General features: G+C 41.2%; 1 protein-coding gene across 10 annotated transcripts in view; it reads right to left on the bottom strand.

The window, feature by feature from the left end:
* RBBP5 (RB binding protein 5, histone lysine methyltransferase complex subunit) overlaps positions 1 to 13,861 on the bottom strand; it is a 168,345-nt gene extending 154,484 nt beyond the window's left edge. For 4 of the 10 annotated variants that reach the window (XR_006276466.1, XR_006276467.1, XR_006276469.1 and 1 more), the window contains exons 1-13: positions 13,509 to 13,651; positions 12,399 to 12,424; positions 11,353 to 11,525; positions 10,408 to 10,548; positions 9,642 to 9,804; positions 8,949 to 9,058; positions 8,218 to 8,337; positions 7,645 to 7,798; positions 7,458 to 7,529; positions 6,702 to 6,819; positions 4,769 to 4,838; positions 3,829 to 4,058; positions 2,722 to 2,916 (exon numbers count right to left, since the gene is read on the bottom strand). Coding sequence is in view for 5 of the 10 variants with exons in the window: in XM_038379865.2 (XP_038235793.1) it covers positions 2,722 to 2,916; positions 3,829 to 4,058; positions 4,769 to 4,838; positions 6,702 to 6,819; positions 7,458 to 7,529; positions 7,645 to 7,798; positions 8,218 to 8,337; positions 8,949 to 9,058; positions 9,642 to 9,804; positions 10,408 to 10,548; positions 11,353 to 11,525; positions 12,399 to 12,424; positions 13,509 to 13,527 (1,591 nt within the window). In the remaining 5 variants the exon portion in view is untranslated. Of the gene's footprint in view, positions 1 to 2,721; positions 2,917 to 3,828; positions 4,059 to 4,768; positions 4,839 to 6,701; positions 6,820 to 7,457; positions 7,530 to 7,644; positions 7,799 to 8,217; positions 8,338 to 8,948; positions 9,059 to 9,641; positions 9,805 to 10,407; positions 10,549 to 11,352; positions 11,526 to 12,398; positions 12,425 to 12,842; positions 13,012 to 13,508 lie in introns of those variants that run through there. The other 6 variants (XR_006276470.1, XM_038379868.2, XM_038379867.1 and 3 more) reach the window with 5 other exon arrangements.
* Positions 13,862 to 14,174: the final 313 nt, after the last annotated feature.

The raw sequence follows: 14,174 nt of genomic DNA, 5'->3' as shown, positions 1-14,174 counted from the left end.
CTTTTAAAGGGAATTATAGAGAGAAGATGGAAGTTATACTGATGGCAAGCTGCAAAGGAAATGTAGGCTGTGATCCGCCTTCAAAAAATGTCTCAGGCAAGTCAAACATATTAATAAAGCTACACCTGTATGACTGCACAAACACAGTATCTGGGAAAGACCTGCTAATGATGATAATGGCACTTGCCTAGGAACAGGTAGACAACATTGTCACAGAAGCTCAAAGATTAGACACCTTGTACACTTATTAAAAGCACTGAACAACTTGTGTTTTTTTCTTTTGTTTGCAAATAGTGGTGAACGGTGAACTGTGTACGATGCTTTTCCATTTATAGCCGCCTGAATACAGTTATGTTAATTAGCAGTGTGGTAAAAAAAAAATGTACGGTATTCTGCAAACACTCATTCTTATATTTGTTTGGTTTTAAAACTGGTTTGTTTCCTCCAACACAAAATGGTGCAGTCACGATGTGCAATGGAAGCCTGCCTGGGTAATTTAGAATCCTCCAGAACCCAGATACTCTAACATTATATTTTTTGCTTTAAAAGAAAATGTATGGTGCTTAATTACTTGGGCAATCAAGGATAATTTTAGAGACGTTAAAGTGCCAAAATGAGGATGACATTTGAAGCCATTCAACATCATTATCATCAGGAGTAATTTTTGCATAGTGTCAAGTTTGTTTTGGCCTAACAGCTTCAGTTTAATTTCAAGCATTTTGGAGGGTGCGGTACATCAAGAGATTAAATAGCAACAATAAAAACCAGTCAAGCTGCACATCCAATGGACAGATTTTGCCCTGGTAGGTAGACAAATTTCCGTTTTCATATCATATGCAAAGAACAAGCACTTATTGATACCAATACAAGCAACATAACAGGAGCAGAGCAGGAAGGACAATGAGCAAGGTGAGTAACATAGGACCAGCAGTGTGGAGAGGAAGGGGGAAAAAAATCAAATCTGGACAGCCTAAAATCCATAGCAGCAGCTGCTGAGCTCAAGGATATGCAAAATTTTGTGTATGTATCAATCATGTCTTTTGGTCTCTGTGCATCACTCTTAACTTATTTTAACACACCTAGAAAATGGGGCTCAACACAGCAAACTCCATTTCATATTTTGCTTTTCTGTACCTAAATGAGCCTTTCCAAATATGCAGGTAGAAGAGCAGCTTCCCAATCTGAGACCGCAGCATGTGTGAAACGTGGACCTTTGCTTTCAGTCAATTTCAGCTGAAAAGGGCATTGTCAAGTAGCTAAACCCCCATACGTGGGTAAGCCAAACACAACCCAACGTTCATAGATACTAAGGTCAGAAGGGACCATTCTGATCATCTAGTCCAACCTCCTGCACAATGCAGGCCACAGAATCTCACTCACCCACTCCTACGAAAAACCTCACCTATGTCTGAGCTATTGAAGTCCTCAAATCGTGGTTTAAAAACTTCAATGTTAGTCCACAGGAACCAGAAAGTGACCCAAAAAATGTAGATAGAGTCAGCAAATCCTGCTCTCACTTACAGCAATACAACTCCCACTGAATTCAATGAAATTACAACACAGGTATAAGAGCAAAATTAATTTTCTCTTGACAGTGTCCTTTTTAAAATATCCTTTAAGAAATAAAGGTTGAAGTAGAGCTCATCTTCCCCTGCCAGATCAGAGTGTTGTACATCTGCTAAAAGGAGAATCATAACATTTCTTTATAGGAAATTCAGCTTTTACCTAATGGAAAGTTACAGGTATATATTTCGGCAGAAACCATTTAAACCCAGACAGTACTCTGATACAGTAAGGAAAATATGAGTTTTGGTCGCTGCTCATTCAGAAGAGGCCCAGAGGTGGAGAAAATAAAGGATTTCATAAGCAAAGTTACTGGAAAATACTTTTATCCTCAAAAAAACCAAAACAAAACACCTTTTTTATGGAAATCCACTGAATATTAATAAACTACTTCATGGTAAATGGTTAGTTCCTTGTAGAATGTGTGTGTGTACACTGAATGGGAAGGCTCGTATGGTGAGCAGTGTTACATAAAAGCTACCTATTCAATTAAGAACCACAGATAATCCCTAAAATGTACTATATACCAAAACAAGGAACAGAAAAATCAAGTCAGCAAGAAGGTTCTAAAATGCAGCAATAGTCTTTGCACTGCTAAGCGTCTGCAACCAAGGGAAAGCAGTCACTGCTAGCAGTTTTTCCCCTTTCTCTCAATTTTGCTTATGCAAAATTTAGGTTCTTTGGCATACAACCACTACTGATGATGGCATGGAGCAATACCTTACACCTCAAAAACCTCCACCACTTACATTCTTTCCTAACACATATTTCAAGAATCAACTGCCCTGACTGGCAAACTGAAGCTGATTATGAATGTAAGAGCTGTCACACACAACAGTAAAGAATCAAACCACTACCACCATTTTTGTTGTTGACATAACATTGAATTAATATTATATTACAAAATCCTGTACGTTTTTTAGTTGCAGTATATGCAATGGGGTGTGTGTTTTCATTTCATACATTGTTTTGGTTTTGTGATCAATATATAGTCATTTACACTTTAAGAAAGGAAAATTTTGCCTATCCTTGACAGCAGCTAAACACTTAGTGAGCAAATGCCATTTGGGAAGATAAAGTGGCAAGACTATATCAAGTCAGGGTCTGTACAAAGCAAGGCCACCAAGCAAGCCAACGACGCTCACGCTGGGTCCTTACCTGTCAAAGGCTGTCCCAGCTCCGCCTGCACTTTACCCTTTGCTGCTCCTTCCAGAGGTAAAGCACCTCTGTCCCCTTTGTAGAGTTTCGGTTTAAATGGAGAATCTTTCTCTTTACCTTTTGATCCTTTAGGCCTGCCTGCTTGCTTCTTCTTGGATTTACCATCTCCCTTCACACCCAGCAGCGGATGGACTTCTGCAAAGAGACAGATACACTTGAAATACTTGCATATGCATTATAGCCTTTGGAGTGGCAAATTGAAGTCACGTGACCCGCCACTCCCCTCACATTTCTGATGTCACAAGATGGGATTTATAAGAGGGGAAAAAACATTTTTTTAAATCTGTAAAAGAGATGGATCAGTGTAGTCATTTCAAGAAATAAGAAATACCCCAATCACTTTGGCTGCATGAAATCAGAGGAGTGAGCGCAAACAGGGACTAGGATTATGACAACGATTACTGCAGCCACCATTGGCCTAACTGTCACCGTCTCCAGCAGCTAAATCAATGCAGCGGGAGAGAACGATTTCCCACAGGATGCAGGTCAGCTTTTTATCAAGGAGACAAATTCAGTTTTAGCAGAAGTTGACCCTCTGAGGCAAAATACCGTGGCACAAACACAGAAGAAATGCATTTTGCTATTCCTGGTCCTCCTTATGAATTCTAATATATCTGGGCTTTGCCACCTTTACCTACTGTCATATAATGCTGCATTTCTGTTGGTGTAGGCCTAGGCTCTAATTCTATTTCAATATGGGGGCTAGCAGAGATAGAAGTGACTTATTTAATGGCAAAGCTCTTCCAGTTTATCCTACTCTGGCTAAATGAGCAGATGAATGAAGTACAAAGAACACTAAAAATCATTGTTTTAGAATGACTCCACTCATTCGTAAAAGAATATGCGTTATAACAGAACTTGGTTCAGGGTGATGGCCAAAGACGACTACTATCAAAAGCAACATAAAGGTTTTTGACTGTTAGCACAATTAGAGATTGATTTTGTAACACCTGGTCTTGAAACTGGTGGGAGCTGAGAATGCTGCAAAGATGAAACACCCATCTTCAGTGCAAAATGGGCACTAAAATGATGGCAGCTTTCACTCACCATCATTAGGTACTCCTTGCAGTTCAATGTTGGTCATTTTGGGTTTCTTCTTTGGTGGCTGAGGTCCATCAGATGATGACTGCCTCTTCTTCTCGGAGCCTATTCCCTCATCAGTTAAGGAGGTCTGGACAGCATCAGGTGGGGGTCCATAAGGGTTTTCTTCTGGGTCTTCCACTTCAGGAGCAATAGGTAAATACAGCAATGCCTTGGAGTCCTCCAGTTCTTCATCACTGTAAAGGAGAAAATATTTTCATTTTAAACCATGCACATTTAATATGCTTTTCTTTAGGTCCCTAAAGTAAGACTGTGTGGCTGCTTCATGCAGAAACCAGCCATACACTGACACTACACAGTTACCAGAATATTCCAGAGAATAAAAATATGTATTGCCAACTACAAAGAAGATTGAGAAGGGAAGGCGAAGTATTGTGGAGGCAAGGCATTTAACCCCTAGGAGGCACAGTGTTCCTCACGATACACAAAGTTGTGCTAATGGATTTCCATAGGTCTCCCTGGATTGGAATTACATTGGCTATGATGTGAGATTTGAAGATTAGGCAAATTAAAAAGGCAGATATAGAAGTATCTTTAGAAGTTTGTCAGGGATATGGAGGAAGACAACAGGGGAGAGCAATGGGATGGGACTATAATCTTATTGCTTCTCAAGGCCAACTAAAGCTTTAGTGTGAAGTGCTCAGGTTTTACACCTTGTTAGTGCAGCATGTAAGACTGCAGAATACAATCATTTTGTACCCTCTGAGATATAGTCTGGTCTCAGTAAATTATTCTCTAGACATGCAACTCCGCTCAGCACTGTTGGGAACACATGCTAAATCCCAACACAGCCACGTGTTACATATAGAATGAGTGCAACTTATATATTACACAGAGAATCTTGGGCACACATGTGGGATTTCCAGTTTTTTTTTTTAAAAATGACCTGCTACAGAAGGCAGCAATAGGATCTACACTGGTTACATCCACTTCCTCATCTTCTGCAGCATCAGCACCTGAAAAACAAAGAAATGGAGCAATATAGCTTGATAGGGAAAACAGAGACCTCTCCTTAGGAAGCTTTAGCTGATGCCTGAATGTCTAGCATGCAAGATCTGGAATCATGAAGTTAGGCAGAAAGGCCTAGGGCATTTCTCTTGAATACACCAGAATCAGATTTTTCACCTCTTCCCTAAGTGTCTGGGTAATCCAGCAGCAACAATGTTTTAAAATACAACCTCTACCTTGTTAATCGGACTGAAGCTGGAATCTGTAAAAACCACATAAGCAGACACGTTCAGGTACCTAGCATGCTTTTAGTAATGGTTGCAAAGGGTTAGCCCTTACCTACACCAGCAGCCAAACCATTTTTTTCTGAGGGAGAAAATGGGGGGAGCCCATTGCAAATGGCAGAGCATTTTCCTAGTGTAGGTGGATCTTAAATTACTGGGTAGTATGTCAAAAATACGTTTGGTTCTATTTAGTCATAAACCACATCTTACAATGAGTGCTAAAAATACAGGTTTATGAGTAAAAAATTCAAGTTTTTACTGTTTTCTATATCATGTTTTAAAATGGTCTTACGATTATTTTACAGATTGCAGGAGATTAAATAGGTCGTTTTTTTATTTATCTATAAGAATAACTTAACTACCATTACATGCGTTTTGCTGCCATTTAAACAACTTTTTAAAATCATAACAAATTTGATTCCATTCTCAATTCCTACATTACCCATGTTATCCAGTTCTGGGCGCCACATTTTAGGAAAGATGTGGACAAATTGGAGAATGTCAAGAGAAGAGCAGCAAACACAATTAAAGGGCTAGAAAACATGACCTATGAGGGAAGATTGAAAAAACTGGGTTTTTTTAGTTTAGAGAAGAGAAGACTGAGGGGGGGACATGATAACAATTTTCAAGTACATTAATGGCTGTTACAAGAAGGAGAGAGAAAAATTGTTCTTCTTAACCTTCGAGGATAGGACAAGAAGCAATGGGCTTAAATTGCAGCAAGGGTAGTTTAGGTTGGACATTAGAAAAAAAATTCCTGTCAGGGTGGTTAAGCACTGGAATAAATTGCCTAGGGAGGTTGTAGAATCTCCATCATTGAAGACTTTTAAGGGTCGGTTAGATAAACACCCATCAGGGATGGTCTATATAATACTTAGTCCTGCCTTGAGTGCAGGAGACTGGACTACAATTCTATGAATCTATGATTATGCTTGAAAAGGCCCCGACATCAAGTAATCTTAAACATTGCATGCGCTACAAAACATACACAAAAAGCGTTTGGTTTCAGAGTAACACCCGTGTTAGTCTGTATTCGCAAAAAGAAAAGGAGTACTTGTGGCACCTTAGAGACTAACAAATTTATTTTGGCAATGGCAGATTTTATAAGTCATTTGAAAGCTCCTACCCTTTGTTGGTTTAAATATCTTTCCCTCTGGTGGTTTCTTTTGGCACCACCATGTGGCGAAGTTACATTGTTACTGCTTGAAATTCAACATTTCCTCTCCCACTAATAATAGTGACCCCCTCCAAGAGGTTTACTGCACGTTTGCTATCTGCTTTTATCTTGTTTGTGCGAAGGTATTTCACTCTGTATGGCCTATGAATCATAGGTGCTGAAGTCATTTTTTACATGAAGTGTTGGATGTCAAATATAAACCTTGGAAACAGAAGTGTAAGTGAAGCGTGTTACTTTGCCTATGACCAATAATCCTAGCTTGTTTTATCATCTATCATTTTGCTACCACTGCTTTTAATCACATATCTTTAATTTCTATTTTACTATGTATCCAGACATAGGAATTACTTAATAAACAATGGCACTGATAGCCAGACTTCTTTTACACGCATACTCGCATTACATGTTACCTGTCTGCTCTGGCTCACTCTTATCTTCATCCTCAATGTCAAACTCTGACTCCCTCTCTTCATACTCTACGTTTTCATCCAACTCTTTAAAGTCAGGCGCAAAGGCACTCCAGTTTTCCTAAACCGCAAATTCAAAGAGAACTTTACCTTGTGCAAACAAGCAGCAGCTGCAGTGCGACATCTGTGTAATTATACTCTAGCTCTGCCCCAAAATCCTCCAAAGCACGCGCACTGTCACAAGACCAGCCCCTCTTTGACCTTCATAGTCACATGGCAGACTAAACACTGGAAAAGTGAGTTTCTGTGGTGATTTGGTCATTTTTATTTCCTTCATCCCTTGAAATCTTATAGACTCTTTGCCCATAGATAAGAACTCCCATAACCAGAAGGACGCATGCTACGTTTCACCATTTTTGTTTGTGATTATGTTCTCAGATCTGTTATCTACAAATAATAAATTGAGAAGGACATTGCTCCCATTATCTGAGAATTCAGGCTCTGCAATAAGGCCCTGATTCAGCAAGGTGCTTAAGCACAGGCTTAACTTCAAGAAAATGAGTAATCCCCTAATGTTAATTGCTGTGCTTAAAGTTAAGCACACACTTAAATATTTTGCTCACTCAAGACCTAATTCAGTAACATATTGGAAAGAAAATTCTGTGGAGCATCGCCTGCCAGAATGCCCAAAATACAACCTGCCCAGAGAGAATTAACTGGCTACTATTCCCTATGGAAATTAATCTGTAAAATACGTACCACTTGATTCTGAGCCCATATTGATACAACACCACTGGAAATGGAAGCAATGATTGGTCGGACAGGATGCCACTGGAATTATTCAGATGGTAAAAGGGGAGAAAGAAAAAGTTTATTTTTAAGTGGATTAAGAATGTACGTTTGTTAGAATTATAACTGACAGAAAAATTATGGGAGACACACTCACTGCTACATCTAGCAGCAGTTCTCCTCTGGTCCCATGGAGGATTTTCACTAGGTTTCCAATGCTCTTCTCCCAGATGTAAAGGGCATGCTGCCGTGCTGATCCTGCCACTATGTACTCCCCATCCCCAGAGAAACAACACTTCTTCCACGGTGTCCTGCATGCAAGGGAATTAAAAACATAAGAACGTAAGAATGGCCATACTGGGTCAGGTGAAAGGTCCATCCAGCCAAGTATCCCATCTTCCGACAGTGGCCAATGCCAGGTGCTTCAGAGGGAATGAACAGAACAGGTAATCATCAAGTGATCCATTCATAAAACAAAGCAAATGTGGAGAAGACGGGATTCTACCGAAGGTTTCATGGGAGAGGGTTATTAGGTTTTCTTGGGTGAGAGGTTTATTGAATTCTTTTATTCATTTGAAACCTGTGCCTTATAGTTTGTTTAAAAGCCTTGTTACAGCAAAGGCCACCCTGAATGAGATCTATTCTTTGTCTGAACACACCGAGCAGCGAATGCTACATCAAAGCACGTAGCTTTATATCTCAAGCCACCAATCTCTCTGCTGCTTCCTACCTGTTTACTAAATCCTGCAGCTTCTGCATTGGCTCAGGCTCTCCATCTCGCCCACAGGTTAGAATTTCCCGACCATCATATACCCTGATTATTCGGTCAGCTGTGTTTATTAAAAAGCAGCTGTGGGAAGGAGAACCCAGTTAGAAGAGAGTTCATTACATTGAAACAAGGACTTTAAAAAAAAGTATTTTTTTTAAATCCTAAACTAACATGAAAAATACCATAATTTTTATTATACATTCAACATATATCGAAGATACTGAGCACTCACAATTCCCTCTTGAAGTCAATGAGAGTTGAAGGCACACACCACTTTGCAGGTATGGGCCCAATATAAACAAAACATTTCCTATAACATGAAGCTACACTAACCAGAAAAAAAATGTATGCTAGAGATGTATTAATCTTCCCTCCTTCCATTTCTCCCACTTGTAATTCAAAAGTAAATTTATCCTTTAAAACCTAGCCAGAACTGTGAAACCAACACACGGTTCTGTCATACTTCCAGCTCTTCACATTTTCTATTTACATAACAGACAGTGTATTGCTGTTAGGATTGCCCCTGAATTTTATAGTTGACGCATCCCCCACAGCAACTAATTTTGGAAAGGAAATATATTTACTTTTAATGTCTGTGTCTATATGGATTATCATATGTTCTGTTAGTGTTTTTACAATCCATTCATCCATCTTAAAACTTTTCAATTCACCTCCAATTTTCTCCTACTCACCTTCCTTTCCGGGCAAATTCTATTGATTTAATAGCTGTGGTGTTGCTGGTTCCAGTTGTTACTCTGAAGGAAGCAACGAGATCCTGAGTATCTGTTTTTAAGACCAAGATCTGAAGATTAAAGAAACACAAAATAATCAGTATCTTCATTACACAGCCTCACATTGCAAGTGTTAACCTGGGTATAGTGCCGGGGACTAAGGCAGAATTCTTGGGTTCTAGTTCCTGTTTCTGCAACTAATTCTTGTGCCCTTGAGCAACAAGAAACTTGTCCACTCTATGCCCCATGCTGCCTCTCAGAAAAATAGGGAGAATATCTACCTCACAGTGAGAGGCTTAAATCAGCAGGTGTACATTACTGAGTACCTCTGATAAGAATTATACATCTATACCAGTTTAGGTGCATTAGAGGAAGAGAGACCCCTAAAAATCATCTCAAAAACAGTAGCAATACAAGTAATACTTAGAGTGCTTAAATAGCATTTTTCATCTATAGATTTCAAAGATAGAGTCAAAGTGCTTTACCAAGGAAGGTCAGCATCGTTATAGTAGAAATGATTCAAGAAGCTCTCAGAGAACATGCCTCACAGGCCAAAACAAAGGACTTCATCCCTACAAGGGTTAGATACCTGGACCATGAATTGCATTATTTTAATTATTTCGCTCACTGAGCATCAGCACAGTGTGATCTCACCTTCCCCTTGGCATTGCCTGTATAGATATATTCCCCTCGCCTGTCGAAAGAGGCCACCACGTTCAGATCGGAGTCATCATCCACGGGTAGAACAACATGTTTTGAATCAGACAGTGTTAGCATCACTGGCGCAGATTTCATGGGACACACCAAAACCCTGTTTCTGCAGAGGAGGAAAGGAAGGCTGAGCAGTTTGTCTTTTTTTCCTAGAGTCTCCAATTTTCACATTTACCAGTACGAAAAAAGTTGAAGGAATTTGAGAAAAGCAGGGCCATATTGTAGCTGACTATGATACAAGTTCTTTTGTTTCCTTGACTTCTCTCTTGCATTAACGAGAAACAGATATTAACTGAAAAATCTTTGTTTTCTTGTCCTGACTAATTCTTGCATACAATCGTAAAACAATATGATCTGGTGTTTATTTTTTCCTTTTTGTTTTCATCTCTTGATGGATGTTTTTCCAAGTTTATACATCAATTGTGCCAACTCAACAAGAAATTTTTAAATAAAATTGTTAACCTCTTCTACTTCCCAAAACTATTTTTCAGCGGGTTAGAGTCATAACAAAAACATTTTTATTTTGTTCACATTGCTAACACGTTAAAGCGAGAGCATCTGGTGGACTAGACACAACATTCAGGTTTTTAGAAAATCCTTTTACAAGATCTAACAAACATGTTTTCATGCTTATACAACCATAGGGGAAGAGAGCATTCATTCAGCTCATAAAAGACTCCTAAGAAGGGATCTTTTCCATACAACTTACTGGTCTCGGGGGTGATACTGAACTTTCAAGATGGGTGAAGGGAACCGAAACCTCTGGTCACAGTCTCCAGACAGAACATCCCACTGTGACACGATGTTATCAGTTGAAGCACTGACCAATTTGTGACCATCTCGACTCCAGCTGCAAGAGAAGAGAAACATATTAACCTTTCAGGAAAAAAAAAAAAACACACAAAACCTATGCTCACAAAAAAAAATAGTTTAACTAGTCTATTAGAACTATGAGCTGCTATTATAAAACTGTCTATTGGACAGCTCCAAGTAGCTTTTATCTTTGTGTTTACACAGATTGACTATGCACATCATTTCTTTAAAACTCACTTAGAGGATCAGATCCTACAAAGCACTGGCTTAGATCGTCATTTATTTGTTTTTGTAAGTTGACTTCAGTGGGTCTTGAGAATGGCCAGCACTTCACAGTATCTGGCCCATAGCAAGTACCAATTTGACCAAATTTCATTCACAGCAAAGTAGAAATATTATGATAATACATAGATTATAATCCTGAATAGAGTGAAAGCTTGGAATGAAGTTGCTTTATGAAAAAGTATCCTCTAAAACTCTTTGTTTTTAAGTGCCAATTACATCTCTTGACAAAAAGAGAGCTCTTTTAGATTACAGGAGTGCATTCTTGATGCTGTGGTCTTGATGCATCAAATTTGAAAGGGCTGCCATTCACAGCTATTGAGAAAAGAGGCAAAATAAGGCAAAGGAACCCGGAGAGGAAAGTGTGGCGTCCAACATCAAAGAGGTGGAGAATCTCTGAACTTGAAAGAGAATTTTAGGAAATTCAGAGGGGAGGTAAGGAATGAGGCTTTAATTAACTGAGTGCTATAATCGCTTAGGAGACTCCTATAAACTCTGGTTTAGTACAGAAATTTCATAATACTTAAACTCACATTCAACCTCTAAGATAATTTCTTACCATAAAGAACAGACAGGGTGGATATGGGCACTTATGATTTTGGCTATGCCTCTCGTCAAGAAGTCCCAGATGACAATGCGGCCATCATTACAGCCCACTGCAAGCAGAGTGCCCCACCTGTTAAAGGTACACGTCAAAGCCATACTGATACAGTCTAGTGTCCCATCAGCCTCCTGGAAATAAACAATGGCAGAAGAGACAGTGAGAAGCCAAACTTCTGTTTTCAAGCTTTGTGCCCACTGTACTTTACCTGCTTTTAAACCTTAAGTGCAAAATGTATGAGCTACCACCTGAGATTTTACTTGAACACCAAAAAGCCAGATGTTTGGATGATCAGTAGCCAGATCTTGAAGGAACACTCAACCAGGTTTAAGCCCAACCATTAGGAGTGATATTGCTTTTAAAAGGGCATTTTCTAAAGCACACTAAGTACAGAAATATGTTCCCTATTTATTTTGAAGGGGAAAAGGGAGAATATTTAAAATTCCCCTTCTCCAAGCCAAATGGCAAACAAAACAAAACAAATAGCCAGCACAGGTGCAAGACAGACAGAGACTACTTTTTATTTTTAATCCAAGTTTTAAACTAGCAATATACTTTTCATGAATTCTGGGAGCCACATATTTTAACCTGATAGATTTCAAAGTCAAATAGCCTGATGCCAGATTTGATGATAATATAGAAGTAACAAGTTCACGAATGAATAGTTTTTTGGCTCTCAAAGAAGACCGAACTACTCAATGTAGAGATTTATACTCACACAGCCATCTCTTCCCTATTCCACTTGACTGCTTACAAACAAGACCTGCACAATGGCTGCATTAGCACAGCTAACTTTGGGATGGATAGATTTGCAAGGCATGACGACTTTCCTATTTTAAAGACTCAATTAAGTATAGCCCTGTAACAGCTGCCTTGTTTTTTTTGGCTTTTTAAAAACAACAATTAAATGATACAGGAAAGATTAAAACTGAATACAAGGAAAATCAAGTCAGTAATCCAATAAAAACTAAAGACAGAGTGACCTCTCAAAAAATAGGATTTACCTCAGGATAGTTCTGTCCAAAGGACTCTGCAATAAAACAAAAACATAATGCTTTAATTAAATTCTATAAAAATTGCATACTTCATATTGAACAATCCCACGTTGTTTCCATTTAGACACAAGTCTGCTCTCATTATTCTAAAAGATTAGATTTACAAATACACCGATGGTCTGATCCTACAAGCACGCTAAACTCCTAGTACAGTCAATGAGAAATAAGGGCATATAGCGGGATCATGTTTTAAGCAAACATAGATAAATCATGTATACATCATTGTGGGTCTTCAAGTTTTACCCCAGATGTAATGAGACTTCCCCAACTATCGAGGCCTGTCCCAGTGTCGCTGTCAGTTCTCAAATAAGATTCTTCCCCCCCACCCCAAGGTTTCATAAATCTGCATAGACTCTGGCTACATGAATGAGCTGCTGTGTTGGTGAAACTGACCGAGAGCATGCTTGCATCAGAACCACCATCAGGCTGACACCTCATCCACCCGCCTAAGTAGTCTGAGTCCTTCTGTACTGCAAGATTAGAATTTTCTGTTTGTTTGGTTTTTTTCTTCTCTTGGCCAGGTTTTCCACTTTTTAGCAACCCTATTTCAGAGTTGCTCCCACCCGTGCTAAGGGACAGGCAATGAGGCAAAAGTGGTAAAGAGGAGAATCAAAAGCACTCTTACCCCCAAAACAGTTGCGTGTTCCCAGGGCGAGGGGAAGGATGTAAAAGCGAGTGACAACGGGAGCAGCACAACGCAGGCCACGCGTGATGCTGACACACCAGCAAGTGTCACCCGAGGGGACCAGACCTTCCTCCCCCCCCCTCCCCCGCCCAGACCGTTCCGCCCCAGGAACCCGGTGGGGCCTGGACTCCCCAGGGCGAGGGGCCCCTTCCTCCCTGCCAAGCCCGCGCCGGCCCCGCTCTCCAGCCTCTCCTCGCTGGCCCTTCCCTCCAGGAATCCCCCCGCCCACGTCCCCAGCCCAGCCCTCGGGACCCCGCGCACCCACCGGGGGACCCTTCCAGAGGCGGGACCCGGCCCCGGGGACCCCCACCGAGGAGGCCCCCCTGGGGCGGAGGGGAGCGGGGGGGGGGGGCAAAGCGCGAGCGCCCACTCACCGAGCAGCTCCAGGTTCATCTTGGCCGCTGCCTCGCTCCGTCCCCGCTGCTCACCGTCAAAGACCCCGGGGGCCTCCTCCCTGAACGGGGCTGCCTAAGTGCTGCCTGATAAATTGCCCCCCCCTCCCGGCGCGCGGATCTCCTACGGCTTCCCTCCCCGACCTCGGCTTCTCCCCTCGGCCGGCTCTGGAGCGCAGGGTGGAGGGGAAGCACAGCCTCTCGAGCCGGGCCACGGACTAGGGAATCAGGCACCGCCGAGGGCAGCCCGCAGTGGTGCACGGGGAAAAAGATTCCTACTTGGAGCAGACGGTCGAGAGAGAGGTTCCGGGTGCACGAGGGCAGGGGCGGGGCTCGAGCACAGCTGAGAGGAGGCGGGACTCAGGGGAGCGTCACGTGGGAGAACTTGCTATCCTAACAGGCTTCCCCTCTTCCCTGGTAGGGGCAAGCTCTGCTCCAGGCTCCTGAGTTACTGCACAGCACCAGCACTAAAGCCCTCTCTAATGCTCAGACTTTTGATTGGGGCATTGCTATGGTTTGTGCAATGGCCCGACGAAATGGTGTGTAATCTGCATGCATGAGCAGAATTTGGCCCTGGGTTATCTTTAGTCTGTTCTTCCCCCTGCATAGAAATGACTAACTAGCTAACCCCATAGAGTGGTAGAAAAG

The sequence above is a fragment of the Dermochelys coriacea genome, chromosome 21, assembly GCF_009764565.3.
Source record: "Dermochelys coriacea isolate rDerCor1 chromosome 21, rDerCor1.pri.v4, whole genome shotgun sequence".
NCBI classification, from domain to species: domain Eukaryota; kingdom Metazoa; phylum Chordata; order Testudines; family Dermochelyidae; genus Dermochelys; species Dermochelys coriacea.
The sequence above is the reverse complement of the archived record's forward strand: the minus strand, read 5'-3'. Positions and strand labels throughout refer to the sequence as shown.